This window comes from Aythya fuligula, chromosome 23 (assembly GCF_009819795.1).
Source record: "Aythya fuligula isolate bAytFul2 chromosome 23, bAytFul2.pri, whole genome shotgun sequence".
Classification (NCBI taxonomy): domain Eukaryota; kingdom Metazoa; phylum Chordata; class Aves; order Anseriformes; family Anatidae; genus Aythya; species Aythya fuligula.
The window spans coordinates 1846679-1872683 of record NC_045581.1 but is presented as its reverse complement, the minus strand read 5'-3'; the positions used below and the strand labels follow the sequence as shown (position 1 = coordinate 1872683).

General features: G+C 53.6%; 1 protein-coding gene across 7 annotated transcripts in view; it reads right to left on the bottom strand.

Annotated features, from left to right (window-relative positions):
* The window catches only part of PUM1 (pumilio RNA binding family member 1), a 69580-nt gene extending 60895 nt beyond the window's left edge, over positions 1–8685 (bottom strand). For all 7 annotated transcript variants that reach the window (XM_032202136.1, XM_032202138.1, XM_032202140.1 and 4 more), the window contains exons 1-2: positions 8601–8685; positions 5627–6000 (exon numbers count right to left, since the gene is read on the bottom strand). In XM_032202136.1, coding sequence (XP_032058027.1) covers positions 5627–5989 — 363 coding nt within the window. In that variant the 5' untranslated portion in view covers positions 5990–6000; positions 8601–8685. The remainder of the gene's footprint in view (positions 1–5626; positions 6001–8600) is intronic.
* Between the last annotated feature and the right edge of the window lie 17320 nt (positions 8686–26005).

Sequence of the window (26005 nt, the reverse complement as noted above, 5' to 3'; positions counted from 1 at the left end):
CATGATATCCGCAAACAAAGGCAAGTTTGTTCTTCACAGACCTGCAAGAACATCATTCGGAGAAGACAGCCTTAAAATCCTCTCACCATACACCTAGACACAAACCTGCACCAGTCCTCAGAAGCATCACCGCGTTCAATGCTCTGGAACAGCTCTGTTAAGGAGATTTCTGATCAGTGGTCAAACTTCACTGTGTACATTTACCACTGCGGCACTCCCGGGGATGGATTATTCGGCTGCCATCTTGTGTGAAGTTTCTGTTCTGTAACAGGCACCCATTTACAAAAACGCTACGTATCACAACCTGCTCTGCAGAAGCCCAGATAGGCCACACCAACTCAAACCACAAGAGAGCGGGTAAGTGGAAGCCAAAGCTGGATACAGGGGAGGAAGAAAACAAGTAGAAACTGCACTCCAACAAAGCTCTTTTCAAAGCACGCTTGGGCACCACGTATTAACTGAAATACCTGAAGTCTTACTGAAGCATTGAAATCTGCGAGTTCAATAGTGTGAAAATCTTTTGCTCTTCCTGAGCTAGTGCCGCAGCAAGGAAGCGACCACAAAGCCGACACACCGCTGCCAGGCTGCTCACACCAACACGGCTACGGCCAGACAGCTTGCAACTGCCTGGCAGGGACAGCAAGACCCCCAGTTTCAGGGGGAACAAACTCTTAAAGTGACTTCCTGAAAATGTCAGGGTTGTTTCCCACTCCCCTCTCCCCCACAGGGAAAGGATTTCCCAGCGCCCAGCTACAAACACAGAACGCGGCCAGCTACTCATGCCCCCGACCCCAGCAGGGGTTTCCAAAGGGCAGTGTAACGCAGAAAACTCAGTTAAATGCTCTGAATCCCCTCCTCCAAGACACCCCTCTCCTTCACTAGAGAAGAACACCGTGAAATACATCAGCCAAACCAGGCATTTCAGTTCAGGAGGGCACTGGTCTGCATTACCTGGGATCAAAGCAGCACGGTCACCCCGCGTTCATGTAAGAGAGGCCCTCACGAGTTGACTGTGATACCTGGAGCTACTGCATCCAAATTCAACAGCCTTAATGAAACCTAGGTGAGAAAAGGCCCAGGAACAGAGCCATGCACTGTGGCACCCAGAGGAGTCTCTGGGTGCCCTCACCTCTCGCACATCCAGTTAGCCAAATTATTTAGACCACCAGGGTGCCTTCCACAGACAGATGACAAAATCTGGTCACTTGAATGGGATTCACTGTGGAGGAACGCTGTGGCTTCCATAGCTTCCACGATCATTGCGGAGGGCCCTGCCACGACTTCAAGGCATCTCGTGGTAACGGTGCCAGCCAGCAGGCACCCCAATGTTAGGTGCCACCACATCCAGACGTTTGCACAGCACCACAGCTGGCATAGCTGTGCTCTATGAGGGCAGCTGCCAGAATCACCTTCTGTCTCCACTCCAATGCAACTTCTCAGTTCAGAAGCTGCAGCCACGTTGCCAGAGGGCAAATCCGAGCAGAAAACCCGGTTCCAGCCGTGTTGCTCTCACTATTCTTCACCAACTGCATGTGAAAAATTCCCCGCATTCAAGAAGATGATCCCTGCAGAGTTCTATTGTCTCAAATTATTAATTAAACATGCTCTCAAAGAAAGTTAATCCCTCAAATCATTTGCTTCTACTAAGCAACTCCCATATTACTCTAACTGCAATTCAGACAGTCTAAGTATATCCATTTACTGCAATTCAGGAGGGACCACCACCAGAGAAACTCTCTTTGCTCCAGTTCAAGAACATGCACGCACGCAAACAAGCCACAGGAGACCCCATCCAAGAAAACCCACCCAATTTCCCTAAAAGCCTGCTCAGTGTTGATAACTTCTCCCAGCTGAGCGTCTCGACTGCCTGTTCAGTTCCCTCAGGAGAATGTGTGGCTGGCTGGATTTTTAACGAGACAGGCGACTTCCATAAGCAAGTCAAATCCAAGCTGGGCCCTTAGTGGTCAGGAACCACCCCGCACCTCTCCACTCACCCCTGCAAAGGGAAGTTCAGGTCCCCAACCATCTTCTGCAGGACAAACAGCATAAAAACACCCTAGTGCAGCTAGCCGAGCAGTCTGCCCACACAGCCTGAAGTCGTGAGGCACTGCAGATGAGTTACAGCCTTGGTTTGAATCTCAGAATCACTGGCAGACACTGACACTCAGCCTTATCTGGCTGCTTCTGGGGGGAAAACGTACATCCTGCAGCCAGGACCCAGCTGGCAGAAGGGTCCTCCATGTAAGAGTCTGACAATTTAAATGCCTGTAGCTGCAGAAAGCTGGAAGTTTGTTCAGGAGTTCAGGCATTCAAGTCTAGGAGAAGTCGAATTTCAACATCACCTCTTTGTTCCTGCTGAGGCTGAAGGACTTACAGCGCAAGCTATTTAGACAGAGGCCGTGTCTCTATCAACTAAATATGCAAAGTGACAGAAGTATCTTCAATTCCTAAATTTTGTATTACCATATAACATTTTTCCTTTGAAGGAGAAGGCAAAAATACAAAGGGAAGGTAACTTTTTGGATAAAATATAAAAGAAATGGAACTTTCCTCCTGTTTACAACAAGAGGACATTACCTACTTTCTAGGGAGCAGAAAAAACACTTTCTTCAGTCATCACCGTTAAAGACATTCACAGCTCAATTCTCAAAGCTGCTAGTCAAAGGACAAACAGATGAGAGAAACAGCCAGCACAATAAAAAATGGAAAGCAAAGATAGTGTAAATAACTTCTGACTCATAGCACTCAAGCATTTAATAACACATGATGAAATACTATCATTTTGTAAAACCACTGGAGTATTATCACCAACAGACAGGGACAGATGCTTGTCTCCATACATAAAGAAGAAAACTGGGATTCAACAATTAAAAAAAAAAAATCCCTCTACCTTTAATTACGAGGTCCTAAGCTCTAGGCAAACATTAACCTATATTACCCTATAATTAGTTTTTCTGACTTTCCATTATCTTTTAGCTACTGATTTTCTTAACCAGTCTTCGAGGCAACGAGAAGGGCTACAGTTGCAGTATATTTGGAAGTTTTAAATCAAGTGTCCAGTAATACAAATGTATCCTGATCTCCAAGAAATCAGGACCCAGCAGACCTCCAGAAGGATGCCCCACCTCTCTGCACGTCCCACCACTTCCTTCCACTTCTTCTGTTCTTGCAGGACAAATTCAATTCTACCCTGATTAAGCCCAGATTGAATTAAACCAGTTTGTATGCATAAGACTAGCTCCCGCTCCAAGGAACTTATAATTTAAGAAACACATGCAGAGGTGGCCAAAAAGTCAAAAGGAATGGCAGTATCAGGATTACATGTATCCTGCGTTCTGCTTCCCATGAGTAAAACCCTGAAGCAACAAGAACTGCAGAAAAAAAGGCACCCGAGAAAGGCTGAAGCAAGACGTGTACTTTAAAAGACCAATCACTGGTGTATACAGCATAAGACACCAGCGCAAAGGGTTACTGCCCCATCTCAGAGCTAACTTCGAAGAAATTAAACACAAAGATTGGTTTACGGATGGACACTGAATGCAAAACACCAGGACTGAAGAGCAAATACATTACAGCTGACGGACAAACCTCCAGGAAATAGGACAGACGGTTCCAACTTAACTACATTAGGGTGAGTATTGCTTAAGCATCAGGTCACAGAACATGTGGAAACAAAAAAAAAAAAAAAAAAAAGAAAGCACCACGCACAGCATCTGGGGCTTAATCTTGCAGGTATATTCCACCCAGACAATCTTCTCAGAACTGTTCTGCCTTCAAAGATTACGTGCATGGTTTTTTAAAGTTTCTTCAAACTGGTGCATGCTGGTTTTTCCCCAGTAAGTGCCACAAGTGGTTTTATCACTGGGTTCAAGAAACTTCTGAATAAAACCAAGCTGAGGAAAAGCAGCACATCAGCCACTGTGAGGACAGGTAGCATCCTTTCAGGGAGAGTTTTTAAGTCTCCTGACTATAAAAGAATGCAGTAAAAAGAGTTCAAATGCCAGTGCAATTTGTAATGCCTGCAAGGTCCACCCCACCTCACCCCCTCCACCTCTCATGAGTCCTCTTTGCTTTTGGTGCTTTTCAGAGAAAGGAAGATGAAAGTTGGAGTTGAAGGAAAACAGAACTAAGAATTTTATGACACATCTTTCAGTTTATAAAGTCATCTTTACACAAATAACCAAACAACAGCAGCTCCTGCCTAAACATCTCCACATCAGACCACAAGACAGTTTTTACTTTAAAACCTACAAGTTAAAACCACCGAGGAAGAATTTTTGCTTATTGCTTCTTTTGCTTAAAGCACATTCAAATCTCTTCCATCTCTGTCTCTGGAAACAAGCTGTACATTTAGTGACTGAAAGCTTAGTTAACTGATAAAACTGCATCTCATTTCAACAGTTATCTCCTGTGAAAGGATAACTTAACTCAGCACTGTGCTTCCACAGAAGGGAATAACTACAATATTCTTCCAGCTGCTTATTTCACACGGCAGCATTTTATATGGGTTTTCTTACAAAACAAATTAACAGGGCACTTGGGCTTTCTTCTCTATTGATGTACACACTGACTTCAGTGAGGTTGCAAAATTCCCTGCAATGTTTGCTTTTAAATGGTCCGGATGACAACACATCCCCCGGGGAGGCACAGCAGAGGCACAAGGGCTTGATCATTTTTATTTTAAAAATTAGAGGCAGGAGATATTAATAAAGGTTGCAAAAGCTTTGTGTCTGCTGCTCTGAATAGATTTGTGGGAATCATACATTTTAAAAATGTGCTTACACCTCGGCTCTGCTCTCGTGCCACCCTCAGCAGAGGAAGCACGTCTCCTTAGCTCACTGCTGTGTTTGACGAGTTACTTACAGGTCACAGTCGGCAAGCCAGAGTGACTCATGCACTCGCTTAAGTCGCAGCACATCTGACAATGCAACTACTGAAAGGACTTCTAGTAAACACTACTACCAAGGCATGTTTTGGCCCACTACCCTTTTAGAAACGTTAAGTCCCTGAGTTAGGCGGGTTTGTACAAGTGCTGTTGTTTCATGATGTTCTTTGTGCTGTTCTCTTCTCAGTTCAGCTGAGCACACTGGTGGCACCTTCCCCTCCCAATTAGAACATTAAAAAAAAACAACCCAAAACAAACAAGCAAGAAAACCAGAGAAGTACACACCACGAGCAACGTCCAGAACTGTGTTTTTCGATATTGGGAATGGTAAAAGCTCAACCTAGATGCATTGGCAGTTTTGTAATAGCATTACATAAGAATTATTTAACTACAGCAACAGATCTGAAAAGCAGCAGCAGTCACTGCTAAACTGGTTCACACATACACACAGAAACAAGGAAAAAATCAATAAAGAGAACGATAAATTTTGCAAACATGCATTCGACTGTCAGAGAGAGGATTGGGATTTCAACATTGTCTAGAGCAGAAACATTTCAGTTTATAGCTAGCAAGGCACTGCAATCCTGAAAAGAGAAAACAAGAAGTAGGACTGTTGTAATTCCAACCACACAAAAAACACCTTAAGCTTTTTTTAAAAGAAAAAGAAAGTCATTAAAAGCATCTATCACAAGCCCGGTGCGTTCACGTGCTCGGTTTGGAAACATTTAACTTTTTTTTTACCTGATGTTCTGCATGAATGTTATCCCCAGTAGGCCAGCGATGTTTGCTGTTATTATAGCCGCCTCCGCCACTTCCTCCTCCCCCAAGCTGCTCACCATGCTGCCTCTGAAAGAAGTAATCCACCATTGCGTCGTCCTGGGAGCGGCCTGCGACTCCTATGGATCCGGGAACAGGGCTGGAGTGCGTCCCCGCTGCAAGTGCCTGATTTGCAGCTGGCTGCGGCTGAGCCTGGGACCCTGCTCCAGATGTCAGTACAACAGGCATGTTGGGATTAGCTGTGTCTTGAGCGTGCTGTTTCAGGTGGGGGCTGAACGAGTCCTGCCAGAGCACTGCTTTTCTCTTCAACACGCACGCAACGCTCATTCCACCAACACCTACGGGGGTGAGGGGAGGGAGGCGAGACAGAGAGAAAGGGAGAAGGAAAAGGGAACATTAAATCCTCGCAGCTTCGGCTTCGTACGCTCAGCAGCACAGCCCCCTTGGAACCGAGGGGAATGGCCACGAGGCCACGTCCGACTCCTAACAACACCGCCAGTTGCTCTATTAACCTAGCAACTCCACGTGACACCAGGTACCAACACACAGAACTCCCACATTTTGTGTTCTCAGGTCTCGTCAGCACACGTGACACTGAAAGCAGCACGTCGCTTTATGCGACGGACAAGACACCGACTGAAGTGCTGCCACAAAACTAGGAGAAAAAAATCCCCAAGAACACACCGCGTGACACAAACTGCACCACCAGTGCCTGCCGTCCTTGTTTACACCTTGCAAATTACAAGGCAGGTCCTCAATCAAGGCAGGAGTGCCACTGTAGTACCAGGCGCTCATTCAGCCAACACAAAGTATCCTGGCAAGTTTTGTTCTTTTTAAATGCAAACTTAAAATTCGTAAAATTCTGGATTTCTGCTTATTTGCTTAATGAGGTCCCTAACACTACGGGTGCTGCCCTGCTACCTCGGCTGTTCAATCTGCAAGCAGCTCGTTAGGAACTGCACTGCTATAAAAATCACGTCGTCTGAGCCTCCAGACAATCTCAGACAAGATCCGGTAAAGGTACTACGAATTTCTACACAGGCAACTCCTACTCCAAGCAGCTTCCTCTTTCGTCGAATATAGACGAGGCAGCTCTAAACAAGAGAGAAAACTTGGCAAAGGAGACATTTTGAAAGGGAGCAAAGGGGAAAGGAGCATTCTGGGTAGTTCAAGTTTAGTTCCAAGATGTGTTTTTATAGAAATGCCATGTTAAATGTAGCAGACAGCTGAATACTGTCATTCAAAGCGCACAGAGCATCAGAAACACGTTCAGTCACCTACACAACGCACATTCATTAGCTACCCAGCAGCTGCAAGACCTACTGCTGCAAAGAGCTAATGGCTACCAGGGCCCTTTTCATTTCCAAACTCTTAGCAAAAATATGCAATAAACCTCTCCTGCATAAACAGCTCCCCGTGAAAAGTTACACATCTACAAACAAAGGCAGAGCAGTCGGAGATTTTGAGAGAACACGGCTACAAAGCACTTGAAGCAGGCAGCTTTCCTTTTCCCCAGAAAAAAAAACATAGTATGTAAATAAGCTGCTCTGTGTTATCATTACGAGGCAAATAGTTTAGATTATGAGACTCTCCACAACCAACAGAACTTCGCAGACATCACGGAGCAAGTTTGAAGTGCGAGCAGCGACGTCTCCCCGCCAGGCAGCTCCGAGCCGCAGAGAGCCCAGCTTTGTGCTCAGACCCCGCCGCTCCTCCAAAAACTCCAGGCAACGTTAAAAAACTCACATCAGCACCCGAGGAGCGCTTCAGGAAGTTAAATCATGGGCTAGGTGAGAGGGTTTCAGTGATTTTTATTTATTTTTTTTTTTTGAAAGTTAGGCTGGAAATTAAAGCTGCCTACCCATTGTTTGAGAGCCGTGTGGCCTACAAGAACTTTTAACGTTAAAGCTTATGTTTTCCTTAAAACCCAGGGAGACCCAGCAGGAAGTGGGTAAATCGATAGCCAGCCCAACCGCTCCAGCCACCATTAAAACATCGTAAGATAAATTCTACCCCTTACCCCACCTCCCTCACTCTTAATAAAGGAAATTCCTTACTCATGATCTGTCTAATAAAACCTCTGCTCAGAACAAAGTTATTAAACACTGACCAAAAGAAAAAAACAAAAAAACAAAAAAACAAAAACAAAACAAAAAAAACGCACCGAAACAGAACAAAAAATAAAAATAAAACAACAAACCAAGTATTTCTCTCGATGGGGTGAAAAACAAGAATCTCCTGTTAAAAATCGCAAGCGTGTAATTAAAAATGGCCAAACACTGTGATTAAGAGAAAGCCAGAAAAACAAGCAGGGGGGGGAAAAGAAAAAAAGGAAAAAAAAAAAAAACCACCGAAAAAAAAAACACAACCCCCCCAGGGTCACCCAGCACATCCCAAAAGTATTGTCTGGATTTTCGCTCCCTCCCCTTCGTCCCCGCTGCCTGTTAGGGCCCCCCAGGGCCCCCCAATTCCTTCCAGTTCCTCCCCAAACCTCCCCAGCTTCCCCCCAAACCCCCCTAATTCCTTCCGATCCCCCCCAACCCCCCCAATTCCCCCCAATCCCCCCCCCCAACTCCCCTTTAACTCCCCTCCACCCCCCCCAGCTCCTCCCCAGCCAACAAAGCGGGGCCGCGGCCCCCCCGGGGAGGGACGAGGCCCCCCAAAACAACGCCCCCCCCCCAAAACAACGCCCCCCAAACCCACACCGGGCCCCGAATCGCCGCCCCCCACCCCTCCGGGGGCCGCTCCCCGCTAACAAAAGGGGCCCGGCCCCGACTCCCGGCCGAGGCGCCGAGCCGGCCGGGGCGCCCCGCCGCCACCGCTCGCCTTCGGGGCGGCCTGGCGCCGCTCCTCCCGGCCCCCCCGCCAATATGGCCCCACCGGCGGCTCCGCTGGGCTTCGCGGCGCGCCGCGGGCCCGCTCCGGTGCCGGTACTCACGGGCGGAGCGGTAGGATGAAGATGGATCTCGGCCCCCCCCAGGCCGCTCGCCGCCTGCCTCTCCCCCGGCCTTTCACTCCGACAACATGGCGGCCCACTGGGGACGGGCGGCGCGCTGCATGCCGGGAAGGCGAGGCCGGCCCCGGCTGAGGGGCCGCGGCCCGGGGACGGCTCCGCGCCGCCCGCCGACGGCCAGAGGGCCTCGGGGATGGCGACCGAAGCCCGGGGATGGCGACCGTGGGCTTAGGGGTGGCGACCGGAGGCCGGGGACCGTCCCGCACAGCCCGTGGAAGGCGGCCGGCCCCGCGCGGCGCCGCCGCGTCCCGGTTGTTGCAGCTCCCCGCGCCGGGCCCTCGCCACCCGCTGCTCCCCAACGCCATTTTCCGTGTTTTTTTTCCCCCAAAATGTGCGCACTCCCTGCCAAACACCTTCACGGGCACTACCTACGTGGAAATATGAAGCAGCACGGTCCCTGAGTGACGACCCACAGCGGGTCCCAAGCACCGGCTGCGTGCTCTGGGCCCGCCAGATGGGAGAGGCAGCGTGTGGGGGCACCTCCCGCACCCCTGCTTCATCCCCACATATTTAATAAAATATACTCACCTTTCACTGGCAGATCAGCGGGCTGTCCCACACAGAAGCGCTGCAGCGCGTGAGAGATGCCTCTGCGCGATACACTGGGGTATCTGTTCCTACCCCGGAACGGACGCCGTGCTGAAGTGCCTGGCATTTCCCAGCAAAGCCCCAGTTTGAGAGCCTCCAGTGTTGTCTCAGTTTTACCACCAGCCCCCTGCTCACTTGCTTCCAAGCCTCTCACTCAAGCACTAACAGCAAACGAGGCCCAGCCCTGGGTGGGGGCTACTGGGGGCACAGCAATGTTGGATTGGAGCTAGCTCAGGCGTTAACTGCCATTAGGGCAATTCCTTGCTAGGTATAATAGTTCGTTATTTGTATTATAAGTATGGTCATTAAAACAATTACTACTGTAAGAATATTTTGCTTTTGGTGAAACTGATCAGTAAAATCAAGTGCATGCAGAGTTCGGCTTAGTTTGGGGCAGTGAGGTGATCAGAGGAGCCAGATCTCTCCAGTTCCCAGCTAGGTACTTTAATCATTAAACTTTGCCTTTTCCCAGCTTTGGGCAAGCACGATAGGTGAAAGCACAAGCTGTCCTCAGCTCTCCTTCCCTGGCAGCGTGGCGCTGAACTCTGCGTTATTGACACAAACTCTGTTTATTCGCAGCACTGCCGCAGGACTACGCTTTTCACACCCAGTGCCCTTCTGTGCTCCCTGCCAGGACCCCGTCAGACCCCCCCGAGCCCCTTCACGGACCCACGTTCCACTGTGGAAATGCCTGCGGGCAGCTGCAGCCCCCGTCCCCAGCTCTGCGAGCTGGGCTCACCCTGCCCAAACAACAAACAGCGGCTTTGTGCCGGGCCTGCCCGCACAGAGCCGGAGGGGATGCAGCCCCAGACTGGAGGTGCATTAAACAGACAAGCAGGTGCACCAGAGGCACTCTTTCTTGCTCTGTGCATTCACAAACCCAGCCCTAAAAGCCAGGCACAGCTTTTGGATGTTTTCCCTTTGTTCCCCTCGTTCCCCTTCTCTGAACTGCAGACTACGCGCCCCGGCATGCAGCGCTGCCTCCCCGGCCAGGCTTGCAGCCTGGGCATAAAACAAAGCGCAGCACCCTGGGACCAGTAGTTTCTGCCAGAACACCTCCATGTTAAAGGGGCAGCTCAGTCAAAACCTCCCACTATCACTTCCGAGCCCTCTCCCCAATTTTGGTGTTCCCCTCATACGTTTCGGGGCAGTTTGCCACCTGCACCCGATGCTTCAAAAGGATCATTTCCATCCCTCCTCGCCAGGCAAGCGAAGCACGCCGGCGGCAGGAGGAAGCTGCCGGCGCAGGGAAGCGGCACGGGGCATGCCGCCACATGCACAAAGTAAGCAAACAAACAGCAGCACGGCACGGCCGCTGCGGCTCTCAGAGGGCTCTGTCAGGCAACGGCGTTCTTCGAGCTGCAGAAATCTCAGCGGGGGATTTTGCGTCCCCAAAGTGCGAGCTTTTTGGGGTCGAGCTTTTTTGGTGTGGTTTCAGGTACAAGAAGTTAGTCTGAGCCCCGTTTATCACGGGAATTAAGCCTGAGCGGGGCTGGATCCAGCTGCGATCTGACTGCGTAGCTCAGCTCGTATCCATTTCCTCACCGAATGGCTACCAGGGTGACGGGCATCCAGCCCTCTGCTGCCACGCTGCCTCTGCCAGCCGGGCACACTGTGCAGCCATCAGGCAGGGCTTGCAGGGAGCAAGGCCTGATCCCGGCCACCCCAAAACCCTGGGGAGATGTGGCTGCAGCCTGGGAGCTCTGAGTACCCCAAGCCGGGTGTGACTGGCAACTTTTGGGATAAAGAGAGCTGTTAGAAAAGGGTTTCACTGCAGATACTGTTTTTAAAGCCAAGCCTCGTATATCCTCCCAAAGCATTCTTCTGCTGGAGCTGGTGTGGGTTATTCAACCTAAAGCAGGGCAAAGTCCTGCTGTAATAGATTCAGCTCAGCTTTGCTGGGTTCAGCCCCGTTTACTGCAGGAGCACATTGCCCGTACAGGTGTGTAATGTGCAGCACCGAGCCGGCTGCTCTGCTGACACGAAGCCCTGACGGGCCCTAAGCACCTTAAGAACTGCTGCCAACATGGATCCTGTGCAACAAGTTCGCGAGGCTGGGCCACCCCGAGGCTCTCTGAGCCCTTCACCAGAATAAGAACATCAGCAGGTTCTTCTGGCAAGCGTTCCTAATGAAGACAGCTAATTCTGCAAAGCTGCACTGTCCTGCTGCAGGAAAACCACATCAGTGGTGCAGTCACCCTGTCAGAAGCACAGCTGCGCAGTGACCCCATACCGATTCTCCAGCTTCCAGTCGGTAGAGCCCTAAACCCAATTCTGCCTTGTCCTGGTGCCCCGTCCAACATCCCCAAATGACAGCGGTGTGAGCAAGCCCAACCTCATGGTGTAACAGAGCCCCACGGGAGATACCGACAGTAAAATCTTGCCATCTTGGCACCAGGGGAAATAAATCTGGCCACACACCCTTCTCCTTTGGCACCCCTGCAAAGCAGGGTTGAACTTTTGCAACAAGCCCTGCACGGCACTGATATGTTACAATCCATCAGCGCTGACTGCCGGGTCACTAATATTTGGGCTGGGAAGCAGCCAGAGCTGGGGCAGGAGGTGTTTCACACGCTGTCACAGTGTCCCCACCACACAGTCCGGGAAAGGGGGGCTGGTGGGACCATACCCGCTGCTGCTGGCCAGTTTTGGGGCACAACACGTACAAACTGGCCACCATCTCACTGGTGTGGCCGCGTGGCCCAGGGCTATTGTGCCGCCAGGGGTGCAGAGGCCCGCGAGCACCCGGTGTGGGTCAGAGATAACAGCCGCACCGCAGCGGGTTTGCAGCACACACCCAGGCTGCAGCAAGTGGCTTGCTGACACTAGGAACGGGGTTTGTGTTAATTACACCTGGGATAATGGCATTTATGCCCGTGTAATGAGAGGGGGAGGGAAGGAGTCTGTCTGTGGGTGAAGGATTAGTGGTTAAAACCCAGTTAGGTCAGCAGGTGGGTTATGCAGGTTGGGGAAATGGCACAAGGCGGGCCCCTGGGCTCAAAGCCTGGGTTTGGGCCTCTCCTCCAGCACCTCCCTCCTGCCAGCAGCCCCTTCTCCCTCCCACCCTCAGCCCCTGCCATGAGCCAAAGCTTGTTACAACCCCTGGGAAGTTCCCCATGGCCCCTGGGGATGTGCCCAGGCTCTGGGGCTGCAGCAGCAGGAAGCACCTGGGACCAGCTCGTCTCCTCCTGCCCCCGTGCTCCCTTGTGCTGCTGGAAGTGCAGTTGTTATTTGTATTGTCTGTGGTGTGCTGGAGCATGGGGATGGCAGAACAGCAGCAAAGACTTCCAGGAATGAAATGGGGATGGGGAAAAGGACAGGGTTCCTGCAGGTGGATGAGCCACGAGCCACCAGAGCTGTGCGGGACCAGGGCCTCCCCTCGTGCTGTGCTCACCTTCCTGAGGGAGCCGCGGTTTGAGGGTGCCTTGGGCAGGGCGATAAAGGGAAAATGTGAGCCTTTTATCATGACACTAAATGGATGCTTGGGTTTACTCAGTTCCTCTGAAGTGAGGGCCTGTTCCCCTCCCGGGATGTGATCAAAGGCTGGAGCAGCATTTTCCTGCAGAGACTGATGACCGCTGAGCTTACCACCCGGGCTCCTTCACGGTCACTGCTGGAGGGGCTGGCAGCCCTCTGGTTTGGGATAATGCTGCCGGGATGGAGGTCTGACCTGGTTTCCTCAGCCAGATCTCTCCCTACAGCCTCAGAGCGTGGAGCACCAGCAATAAAAACACGGGGCCCTGACCTCTGGGTGTTGGGCTGCGAGCTGGCCTGGACAGCAGCAGCGTGGGCCTGGGGCTTTGGGGACGGGGCTGGCCATGGCCAGGCTGCTCCTGCCTTGCGGCACGGTGCTGAGCCCTGCCTTCACTTCCATCCTGCCCGAAGTCACCACGTGCATCCCTTCCCTGCCAAACAGCAGAAATAACTTCAAGCTCCCTGGGAAGCACCTTGGGACTGCTCAGTGGATCCAAACCTTTCTCTTGGTCCTCTTGGACCTTCCTCAGCAATAGCCAGGTGGAAACAAGCTCAGGGGCGATGCTGCGGTCCCACAACGTGTGTGATGCGATGGGAAGCCTTCTGCTCAGGGTGCAGGTGGTGCTAGGCAATGAAGACCCATTTCTTACCAACACTGCCCCACGGCTTGGGCCTGGGAGGTGGAAAGGGCCTCCCTTTCTTTGTGTCCCCACTGGACCATCACAGACAGCCCTGGCACCACGTCCTGGCTCACCACCCCACCTGGCATCAGTCACCCTGGGCTTCGTCCCTGGTCTAAGAAGAGAAGGCAGCCCCCAGGAGGTGCCTGCTGCCACCCCGACCCCTGAAGCTCTCCCTAGAAGTTCCTTTCTCCCCCCATGGGCTACAGGGGGGGCTTTGTGCACTCTTCATCCAACACCCAGCTGATGTGTCCAAATCCAGATCCCCTATACGTGCTCTGCCCAAATCTGTTTCTTGCAGTGTGACACCCAGCACAGCAGTAGCTGATCTTTGAGAGAGAATTACAGCAAATAAACCCAGCACAGCTTCCCACAGCCCCATGGAGGAAGCACGTGCACAGGACAGGGAGTTTGGATGGAAAAGAAAATGGACGGAGTGATCCCATAAATCATGGGTGAGCAGGAGCTGGGCTTACCACTGCAGCTCCCTCAGCGTCCCCAGGCAGATCTGGCCCTGCACAGCCTTGGGGACATGAAGGTGGGGCAAGTGAGCACTTTCATTTCAAGGCCAAAAGTGCAATTTTATTTTTTGTCTCTGAAATTAAAAGTGAAATTAGAGGAAAGAGCATTTCTCCCTGCTGCAAAGTTCTTCTGTGGAGCAGCAATGTTTAGTCAGGAACACCATAAATAAATTCCAAAATAAATCATCTACTGAAATAGTTTGTTGTTGTTGTTGTTGTTTTCTTGTTTTTTTGTTTGTTTGTTTTGTTTTTCCCTAAACATAGCCAAAACTTGCTGAGATCTTCACGTGGCATGCTTTCAAAATATGCTTGAACAAAAAGCTTTAGGCACCAATTACACCACCCAGCTTCACCAGTGGGACAGCATTTCCTCAAACCCGGCTGCCTTCAGCCAAAAAAAAGCAGCAACCAGCCCCGCGGCTGGGCGGCTCTGCTACTTATTCCCGAACGGGGGCCATGTGCCAGCACATCGATAGCCGCATCAGCAACCTTGCAAAGACGGCCAGGGTCCTAAAACTGTGGCCAGGTGGAAAAACCAGCTTCCTCGCAGGTAGCTGCAGGCACCCCATAGAAGAAGCATTTCTCTGGGCTCGCAGCTTGCCCGTTTCCAAGACACCAACAGCTTCATCTCCAAGAAACAGCCGTCCCCGTTCCTGGAAACGCCGCTGGGCCAGTCCTGTCCTGCAGGTGTGGGCACGGGGCATGCACGGAGCTGCTTTCGGGGCTGGACCTGTCATCGCTGGCAGACCTAGACGGGAAACATCACGTCAGTTCTGCAGCATCTTTCCACCATCAGATAAAGCACCGTTTTCGCCGGCGCTTTTCGCCTACAGGTTTCCACGCTCTTGTTGAGAAACAGCGCAGACGTTTTTGGGAGTCAGCAGCCAAGTGTCTGAAAGCAGCTGGTGGAGTTTTGTGGTTCCTGAAAGCTGAAAGAAATCCTGGCTGCAGACCCACCTGACGACAGTCAAGGCAGAAAGTTTCATTTTGGCTGAAAAAAATCACTTTTTCTTGCAAAAAAAATACACCCCCTAAGATGGAAGCAACTCCTCCCAGCCTCGTGCTGTGCTCAGCCCAGCCCAGATCCCCTGATCCTGGGCACAGCCCCAGCAGCCAAGCTCTGGGCAATGTCTCAAGGGTCTGTACCCACAAACCCAGCTCTTTCCTCTCTCTGTGCAGCAGGGCAGCTGGCGAAGCACTGACACACGTCCCACGGTCAGAGAATAACACCCACACCATGCCAGTGCCTTCCTCCGCCTCGCTAGGTCTGGGGATGGGAAGGATGAGAGGAGACATATAGGACTTCTTCCCACTCCTATGGGGTCAGGAAGAAGTTTTCCCCACAGACCAGGAGGTGAGAAATGATTTTTGTGAGGTCGCTGGCCACTCCGAGGCACACAGGACCAGGGGACCAGGACACAGTCCATGCAGGGCAAGGTAGCAGAAATACCTGCAGATAAACAGCAGCAGAAACCACTGACAAAGGGCATAAACCAGGAAAAAGGAAATTCTTGTTTCTTTTTAAAACCACATGGGTTTTTCCGCTGGACCTGGCTGCTGAGCAGCATCGCTGCAGTGAGGAGTGGGAGGGAGTCGGGGCTGTCCTGTTTTGGGGTGCAGGTTTTTTGGGGTGCAAGGCTCGGTGACCCCAGCTCAGCACCACAGGGCCAGAGCCAGGGGACGGGGCCCTGCTCCATGTCCCCACCCTTCCGTCAGGCATCTCGGAGAGCTGCTGAGCCACCCAGAGCCTGGACAGAACGGGAGCTCAGAGAGATGCTGAGGATAACAAAACCGAACGTTTGGGATGTAAGCGCCTGTTCCCCACAGAGAGCCGTGCATTTGGGCAGGACCACGCTTCGTGGGGACACCGGGGTGCTCCCAGGAGCAGGGGGGGATCCCCAAAATCCCACTGCTCAGCAGGGCAGGGGGGTTCAGGTGGTGTCACCGTGCTGCCAGGCAGGCGATACGCAGTTGGGCAGAGGCTCCGCGGCTGCTCCTGGCCGGCTCGTGCCAAGCTGGAGCAGGGATTTGTCCCGGCTCGGGGGCAGCGAGGTGGGGAAATGCTGCCGGGGGGGTTTTGTGTCCACCAGGGGCAGGTTGTCCCCGTATCTCATCGTGGGTGGAAGCAGCACGACGGGGGACAGCGAGATTCCCCTTCTCGGAGGATCATCCCCCACGTGGTGGCTCATCCTGGTTTCTAATCGTCAGAGCTCTGAAGCAGGAGGCTGATTAAGCTTTCCAGATTGTTTGTTATCATTAAGCACATCAGCTCTGGATTTTTCTTGACAGGCAATTACATGACTAAGCCCTTTGGAAGCTCTCTGCCTTCTCAGCCGGAATTCAACAAGTCCCGTAGCCTGATTGCACCTCGTGGGGAGCGATTTCCCTCCGTCGGCTCCGCGTTGCCATTTGCATTAAATCGGTGCTGCGGGGTGCACGGGGGGGATGCTCCCACCTTCTCCTGCTTCCGTGGCATTTCCTGGGCTGAGCTGGGCTGGAGCAGGACCTGGCATTGATAGCAGCTGGTCCTTCCCCCGCAGAGCCAGCTATACATCGCCCACCCTGCCTACGTATAGGCTGAGGCAGAGCTCAGTTTGCTGCTGTCTCTGTCACCCCAGGGAGGTGACACGGTGCTGCCACCAGCCCACGGTGGTGGTGGCCCCCCCACGGCACAGCTGTCTGCCCTTTGCATTTTGCTTCCTGTTACGTTCCCGGTGAAGAAAAAAAAAGAAAAACCCAAGCCGTTCAGATCACCGGCCCAGCTGCAGATTCGCCCGCTCAAATTTAGGAAATACCAGAATTAAATTTGCCTGTGCAACCTTAATTCAGCCCCCTCGGGCGCGTGCTTTGTGATCCAGCCTTTAATTACAGGTTCGCAGACGAGGTTTTTCCCACGGCGCCCGTGGCCCAGTTAGTGCCCGGGCTGGCTCTGCGAGGGGGGGACGTCTCCATGGGACCCCCGCGTCCCCTCCTGCAGGAGCTGGGAGGAGGGAAAAGGCATTGCTGATGCTTGAAATGCTCGCCTGCTTTTCTAGTCCTTTTTAACCCCAGCGATTTGGCTAAAACTCGGGGTGCTGGAGGGTTTGGTTATGAAGAAATGCTGCGATGGAGCCGGGTGTGCTTAGCGCACAGGGATCCAGCTCCCACAGGGCTGGGGCAGGCAGAGGCTCCTCGCTGCACCCCCAAACCCCGCTGCAGCCAGCACCCCGAGCCCCCTCACCACCCTCCCGGTGCGTGGGGCTGCCTGGCTGCCTCCCCGCGTGGCTCCATGTGCACAGCCGTGCTGCTCAGCGCCCCTCCACCCACACACCCCTTTGATTTGGGTGCCCGGACGTGCCTGGGCGCTGGGTGGAGCTGCCTTTATTCCGCCTTCCTGCTCCAGCTGAGAACCCAGCGGCTCCTGCACCTCTGCCTACTGCTGGCTCCCCTGCAGGGCTGGCACCGTCCTTGCCAGCAGGGGAACCCGACTGCCCCCAGCACCCAGCCGAGGTGCCTGATGCAGCACGGGGCGAATCCAGGCTTTAGGACATCCTCCTCCTCCTCAGGGTGCCCGGCTGCAGACCAGGAGGCTGCATTGTTTGAGCAAAGCTTCAATGGGTGCTGGCAAGAGCTTTGCACATGTGGAGGGGCAATGCATTGCAGAGACCCCAGGGACATCTGGCCTGGGGTGGTCCGAGGACGTTCCCCAGGAGACAAGAGCAGCCGTGAGCACTTTTCCCATTTGTTGCATGTGTGAGATCGAAGAAAATGTGTCCCGTCCACCTTGCCTGCTGAAGTGGTGTGAACCCCTCATTTCCCATGGTTTTGAACCACCAACCACCACTGACCCAGGGCTCTTGGAGGCAGCCCTGTGTTACCTCCCTGGGACAAGGCACGGGACAGCTGTCAGGCTGACCCCAAGGGCTTCAAGAGCAGCGAGAAGAGCTGGGCACGGCCCAGGAGTGGCAGCCAAGGGAGGAAAACTGTCCAGCCTTCCCCAGCTGGCCCATTATTCCCCTTTTTTACACCATTCTTGCCCATAACTGCAGGGGCTGGGTGGCAGCTGGGTGCTGTGTGTGCCGAGGAGGGGATGTGCAGCCTTCTGCTGGTATCTGGGGGACCACCCGGGACCCTGCCATGTGGCCAGCAGCAGTGCAGGGTCTCCTGGGGGCGATGCCCAGGCTTTACAGATGGAGCACGGGCAGCAGCTGCCTTCGGGAGCTTTGCACGAGCTGGACCTGCAAATGCTGCCTTTGGTGCAGGGCAGTGGGACTGGGGGGGGTTCAGGAGAGCAGCTCCACGGAGGAACCCCCAGGGAACGTAAGGAAACCACGGGGAGAGCGAGCTCCATGTGCTGGGCGCAGCCTCTCCCTGTCTGCAGGGAGCAGGGGCACGGTGCCAGGACCAGCACTGGGAATCCCATGGCAACAGGGCAGGGAGGCAGCTTCGGGGATGGTGTGACGCGGCTGGCACCGGCTCTGCTTTTGGGGGCAGAACGGGGCCTTTTCTGCCCCCCCAGCACCCATGGGGCTGCACACATGGCTCCCACCTTTCTGGCACCAAACCTGTTGCTAACTCAGCCCTCACCTTCCTCTGCTTTCCCCGTGGTTTTGGCAATGGAGCTGCTCCCAGGCAGGCTCCATCCCACCCCTGGCCCCTTACTGGTGCTCCGGAGCTGAAGTCCAGGTGTGTTTCAGGAGCAGAGCACGACACGCTTTGCCCTGACGGAGGCATCCCAGCTGCTCTCCAGGGAGCAAGGGGGCCAGCAGTCCATATATCTGTTATATGGGCAGGGTGTTTGGGGAACAGCCAGATCCTGGGGCAAACGGGGCTGGGCCCAGTGTGGGGCAGCTCCCACAGGGTGAAGGACGTGGGTTTGGGTCCTGGAGCTGTGCCTTGTCCCCATGGGACGGGCCAAGGTGTGGGCAGGGTCCCCTTGGTGTCACCCTCCAGGGAGTGGAGGCGATGGGAGCACCCCAAAGGGCTCCTCGTGGGCCTTGTCAAGGGCAATGGGGATTTGGGGCCCCCATCCCCACCATGGCACGGCTCTGCCTGCACCCAGCAGCGATGCGCTGCCAGGAGGGGGTGCCCCCTGTGTCCCTGGGCACCCCGCGAGGTGCCACCCAGCTCATGCCTGGCAGAGTCCTTTGGACAACCACCCATCCCCCAAAGGGGGGAAAACAGCCCTGGGCTGTGTTTTTCCATCAATCTCCCCCCAGAACCAGGCAGGGAGGACGCTTCCCTCTGGGCGCTGTTCCCATTGAGCCCCCTGGTCCTGGCTCCTTGCGTCTCATTCTCCTTTTATCCTGGCACCCCTCGGGAAGCAGCCCCAGCACACCAGCCCCACGTGTGGGTCAGGGCTCGGCGCAGCCCTCATTCGGGGCGGATTTCCCCTCTGCACAGAGCCGAGGTTACGTGTGTGCGGCCGAGGAAGTGCGCGAAGGCTCCGCGGATGGGCTCGGGGCCCTGAAAAGAGGCTCTATGCCTTTGTTCGGCCCCGTGAAAGCAGCTTTTTTACTCCTTCACATCTGTGCCTCGCAGCGGCCCTGCGGCTGCGGGAGGGGAGCGGCGCCCCTGCGCGGGGTCAATCAGCCCTTTGTTGCTCCCCTCCGGTCCCTCGCCGGGGCTGGAAATGGAGAAAAACTGGAGAAAGCCCCCTCGCTTTTCTTCCTGCCCTTCCTGTTTACGGCGGCGCGCCGCTGCTGCACGTGATGGCTGCGGGAGATGCTCGGACTCCGTAATGACATCCGAGCATCGAGGGGATGGGGAATAAATTCCCTGCTCCCCCCGTGGCTGTGGGGAGTGGCACAGCACCCGCAGCCTCAGGCTTTTGGGGTGGTTTGGGGTGCTGAGAGCATTGGTGCTGGGGGTGCTGCAACCATGTCCCAGAGACACACATGGGAGGAGGGGGGACACATCATTGGGGGAGCAAGAGGTACAGTGTATGATGGCAGAAAGCTGAAATAGCCTTTTCTCTGGGCAAAAGCACTCATGGGGAGGGCCTGGCCGAGGGGACCGGCACCAGCACTCATATTGCCAACGAAGAGCTCATTTCAAAGATTTTTTCCCCACTGCTTCGGAATAAAATTACCTCCATAAACCCGCAGGAAGCTGACGGGGGTGCTAAACCCCCTGCTCCCCGATGTAGGGGAAACGCAACAGGTCCTGAGCCCAGGGGGAACGCGCTGGGAGAAGTCTCCTCTGCACCGCTGACCCACGGAGCCTGGACCAAGGGCTCTTCCTCTGTGTGCCTCTGCTTTAAGGCAAACACGGGTCTGTTTTTTTGTTTGTTTGTTCATTTTGTTTTGTTTTGCTTTCTTGGGAAAGGCAGAAATAGGCTCGGTGTTTGACCATAAGTTTCACAAGGGCAGTTGTTTGCAAACGCAGCACCCCCAGCAATGGGGTGGGTGCGCTGGTGGTGGCACCCGGGCGATCTCCAGCCTGGGGTGAGTCACAGGGGAATTGCTGGGATGGGGATTGCAGGAGGGGTTTTCGGGCCAGCATCTCCTCCCACGCTGCCCAAGGACCACAGGTGCCAGGCCGGGGCTTGGGGGCCTGGCACCAGGTCTGGGTGCTGCAGGGCTGGGAACAGCAGGAATGATCCCGTTTGCTCAGCGTGGCTCTTTATTTGCAAAAAAATAATAAAATAATAAATGAAATGAAATGAAATGAAATGAAATGAAATGAAATAAAATAAAATAAAATAAAATAAAATAAAATAAAATAAAATAAAATAAAATAAAATAAAATAAAATAAAATAAAATAAAAAGGATTGGTTGGGAAATGCACCCCGCTGCACTGAAATGCATGCAGAAAAGCAGTGATTCCCACCCATTTTGCACGGGATGCCCAGGGCTGGATTTGGCAGAGCAGGAATGTGGGTGGGGGACGGGAGCACAAGCTCTGCTTCCACACCTGACCACGGCCTCCCAGGTGCCTTTCAGCTCTGAGACGTTCAGGATCCCTCTCATTTCCCCACATTCCTCTTTCTCTTGAACCCCTCCCAGAGAGCCGATAGCTGCCCAGGGGCTGTGGCTCCCAGGATGGATGCCAAACCCACTTGCTCCAGCTCCGAGCAGCCACGATGCTCACCTGCATCCCGAGACAAAGCCTGAGCATCCCCGGGGACCCACACCAGGATCCCCATCAGGGTTTCCCACCCACCAAGGTCCATATCAATGCGATAAACCAGAAAATATCCAGATGCCTGCACCAATGCTTGGATATCACACTCAGCTTGGAGCAACGCCCTCTTCAGTGCCAATTTTCCTGCACTTCAGCCTCTTTTATTTCCCCTGGAAATGCAATGGAGATGTGATTGAAAACCTTTCTGTGTTGGCTGAGCATTCCCAGCGAGCTGGGGGCTGTGCAAGCACCCCAGCTCAGCAGCTTGCTTGGCCCAGCACACAGCAGGGTGATGCGCACCTCAAACAGTGCTGGGGGAAAAGCACCTGCAAGGGGAACAGAAGGGCGTGAGCTGGCCAGGAATGGGTCCAGGGTGGAAATCAGGAAGGTTTTGGCACTGACAGGTGGCCAAGATCAGATCTGGCAGGTTGATAACATCCTCACCCTCTGAGGCTGGGGATGGGGACGGTGCTGAACATCCCAGAGGGACCCCATGGAGCTGCTGTCACTGGCTGTGCCTCTGGGATGTGCTGCAGAGGGGCTGCAAGAAGAGAAACCATATTTTTATTTTGTTTGTTTGTTTGTTTCAAAATTAGGGGGAAGGTGCCACGGGGGTCACCTCAATGCTGCTACACCCGCCTAGCTGCTGTTGTGCTGGGGGGAGCAGTGTGGATCCCTGTGTTGGCACCCAAGGTGCCCATCCCTGGACCCAAAATGCCCCTGCAGGTCCCAGCCCTTGCCCCATTGTGGGGGGATCAGTCGGTGCTGGTGGGGTTTGTGGTTTGTGGGGGATTCGTGTGGGATCACCCTGGCTTCCTGGGGACCCATCACAGTGTCTGAGGGGCCCTTGTGCTACGGGGAATTGGAGCCCTCGAATGCTGCAGCCCAAATGTCAGAGCACAGCTGAAGGTTTCCTATTGCTTTCCCTTTACATGAATTTTTGCAGATCAATATTAAGCTAAATCTTGTTTTCATGTCTCCATATCTCTTTGCCTCGGAGGCAGGCGGACAGACTTTCCTCCAAATTTCCAGCTGTGAACAAATGCAATTTATTACCTGTAAAGCAAATTTCACTCCTTGCTTCCCCCTGAAATGTCCTGCTGGCCAAAAGCAAGGAGCAAATGGCCCAAAGCTGCTTGCAAAACTCATTTTCCTGAGCACCCAGGTTGTGAAAATGTTTTAGAAGAGACCTTTCCTAGCTGGGAGTTTTATTTAAAAAGGCTTCTTTGTTAGCAGACATAAAATCTGACTTGTTATAACTCCTGAAAACCCCTTTGTCTACAGCCGCAGTTTTTCACTTTCCTCTTTATTACCTTATTTATTATTTTCCTCGCGGTGTCAATAATAACCCCCTAAGACAAAGCAGAGCCCAGGCTGGTGGAACCCTCCCTGTGGCCAAGAGCCCCCGGAGCTGCCAAAAAGCCGGCGCCTCGGTGCCGCCACCATCGCCTCCCGCTCGCTGCCGAGCCAACAAAACCATCATCATCCTCACTTGGCGATGGGAGAATTTACCGAGGGGCAGTGCTCAGCCATCCCTGCCTCCGTATTTATTGCATGCTGGGGAGCGCCAGGCCCCAGAGATACAGCTCTGCCCCCAGCCAGCCTGGTCTGGGTGATTTTAAAGCAGCCTTCCAGGAATTTTATTTTTTCTTTTCTGCACCGCAGGGAGGGCTCAGAGCTGCCTGCAGGTGCCAGGAGGCATCTTCCCTGCTGGCCGTGGTGGCCTCCGGGGCTGGCGGCTGCTGTCAATAATCCCCTGCATGGCCCTGGGTCGTGTTAGGCTGCAATAAAATAACCCCCATCAAGGCTCCCCATGTTTCCCAGTCCCACCAGGGCCATTTGTTCTCCCCAGCTCCCAGCATGAGGTCCCAGCACGAGGCACCCGTGTGGATAAAAGCACACGTGGCTGAGGGTGCCCAAACAAGTTCCTGCAGGAAAATGCACCTAAAGCTGTTAAATTGCAAAGAAATGGCTTGGCTGGGGGGGACGGGGCTGGGGACGCTACTCCAGCCCAGGCCACCCCCAGGCTGCTGCTGCCAGCCAAGGGAAGGAGTCCCAGTTTTTAAAGGGCAAAGGGGACACTGAGGCTCTCAGAGTGGGTTTCGGAACCAATTCCCTCCCTTCTGCCCTGCACGGATGCTCGGGGACCCGAGGTTGTGGGACCAGGGAGTGCAGGGATGCTGACCCACAGCCACCAGGGCTGATGTCTGCTGTCAAATAGGCAGGTCTCATCTTTCTACCCCCTCCACCCCCCCCAAATACCTCCCTTCCCACCTTGCTATCTGCAAGCCTTGGCACAGCTCGTGTTTAATCAGGCTGCACCAAAACACGCATCGTTACCCTAATTATCCCCACCCCAGCCACCTGGTGCTGCATCATGCAGGTGCATTCCTCCACCCTCCTGGGTGACCCCAGAAACCACCTTTTGGGGACCATCATCCTCATCCCCATCCCTCCTTGCAGCCCTGCGTAGCACAGTCTGCTGCACTTCCCCATCCACCCCACCAGCAGCTTCCCCAAAACCCATCCATTCACAGCAGGGAGGACGAGGTGTCCCCTGGGCCCCCCAGGTCCCCCAAGGAACCCCATCTTTTTATCCCCTCCCAGGTTCAGGCTCAGTGTGTGCGTTCCCACTTCTCCACCGCTCAAACCATCCCACCGTGTTGGTCATCCTTGCTGGGAGAGCTGGTGCCTGAGTGTTCAGGTAGCACGGGCAGGAGATGCTCTTGGAGAAGCGTTGCCAAAAAGGAGTTATTTTTTCACAGGTTCAGCTTTGGATGCCCTAGCCAAAGCCCTCTGATAGCAGGACAAGTGGGTGACCCGGTGACACACCTGGAACAGGGACACCCAGGGCCATCGGGGACCAAACCACGGTGGTCCAGCCTGTCCCCACATCAGGGACAGGGCAGGACAAAGGGTCAGTGCCCAGCATTAATCAAATTGCTTTGCTCCCTTCCTTCTCCCATTTTATGGGAAGAGGTGGCAAAGGGGAGAAAATTCAAATGAAGTCTGAACAGAAAATGATAATGATGTCTTTGATTTAAAATTAAAAAAAAAAAAAAAAGGCTTGGGATATTTTGCATGAAAACATGCTCTGAAGGGAGCTGGCGGGAGAGCCGCCCGCTGCTTCTGGGTTTTGTCATTTGCTTCAAGCCTGGTATTTAATCAAGTTCAAATTGGTACTTCAGTGATGGAGAAGGGATATTCAAGCAAAGAGGAACTCTTCTCTTCTCCCAGGCTGTGATGGGGATGGGAGCTTGTTAAAGTTTCTTATTAACAGGAAGAGTAAATTCTTATTAAGTTCTAAGTATATAGAAAGGAGGAGAAGGAGAAGGAGAAGGAGAAGGAGAAGGAGAAGGAGAAGGAGAAGGAGAAGGAGAAGGAGAAGGAGAAGAAGGAAGAGACAACCCCTGGCCTCCCCACGCACAGGACCAGGTGGTGGTGCGCCACTGACACGTCCCATCGCTTGACAAGCAGCAGCGTCAGCACCAAGTGCTGTTTTTCCACACTCAGGTGTTCGGCACCTAAAAGCTGGGGAAGAGAGCCCATGCTTAGATCAGAAGCAAGCTGGCAGCATTTTCTAAAGGGGAGAAAAAAAATATGTGAAACCCCACCGATTTTAATCGATTCAACTGCACAAAATGGAAACACAAAACCAGAGCAGCCTTTGGGTGAAACTCCTTCAACTTTTATAATTACAGAATAGAAAAGAAATCCTCAGTTCACGTTACAAAGACAGTCTTATAAAAAAACAAGCCAACGGAAAGAAGACCGTGGAGCACCGGTGGTGCTGGGTGGGGACCGTCCCCGCCGGGGCTGCTGCTGTCCCCTGGGGTCACCAGCGCTGGGACGTGGCTCTGGGGACAGGTGGCTGGGGCCAGAGGTGGGCTCCAATGCCTGGAAAGTGGTTTTTTTTTTTGTCTTGGAGGTGGGGGAAAGGGCTCGGAGTTATTGCCTGCGGAGCTCCCACCCTGGCTGGGGCGAGGTGACGGGGATGGCCGGGATGCGCCCACCCTGAGGATTCAGGCTCAGGCAGCATTTCCCTTCTGCACTTCGTCCTTTGGCACTTTGTGGCTGTTTATATACTTTTTTTTTTGGAAAGGAAAAACTGCTCTGGGGCACAGAAAGAGCTCAGGCCTGTAGGAGAAGCCCTGGGCAGGAAGAAATGGCACAGTCCCATGGCCCCTGCTTGTACCCAAAGGTGCCCGGGCAGTTTGGGGAAAAACCCAAGGGATCTGGGACTGACCTTAACTCACCTCCATGTCACAGGGTAGGAAAAGGAGAGAGAAACTGGAGTGCATTGGTGACCCGCAGCATCTTCTTCAACTGAATGTTGTTTGCAGGGTATGCCAGGATTTTTTATTCCCAGCTCTTCTTAATCCTCAATGGAGATGCAACTGCCCCCCTGGAGCCCACACCTTGCCTCCCCCCCAGATCATTCCCCCCTCTCCCAAATCATCTCTCCCCATTTTTTTTGCTGCTAAAACAAAAGGTCCCTTTTGGGACAATGCCAGAAAGGACAGATTTGCCTCCAAAAGCCCGACCTGCCAGGGCGGGGGGCAAAGGAGCAGCCGAGGATCCGAGGGGGGCAGTGGGTGCTGCCAGCCTTCGCTGAAGGCACAACGTGGCCTCGGGCTGCGAGGAGGAGGAGGAGGAAGGCGTGAGTATGCTGGGACACGGGTGGTGCTCAACGAAAGTGTACTCAGGCACTTCAAATTAAAAAAAGAAAAAAAAAACATTCATCTTATTCATTAAAACAGCCTGAAATGGCCGTGTCGAGAGCAGCGTCGGTATTGCCAAATTCAAGCGTTCGAGTAGCGGGGGCAGGAACCCCAACACGTGGCAGTGTCCGGACGGGCAGGAGGTGGTGGCTGGTGGCAGGACACGATGTCCCCCCAGGTCCCAGGGGTGGTGGCACCGCGGGCAGCCCGGCCCCAGCCCCTTGGTGCAGCTACAGGTGCC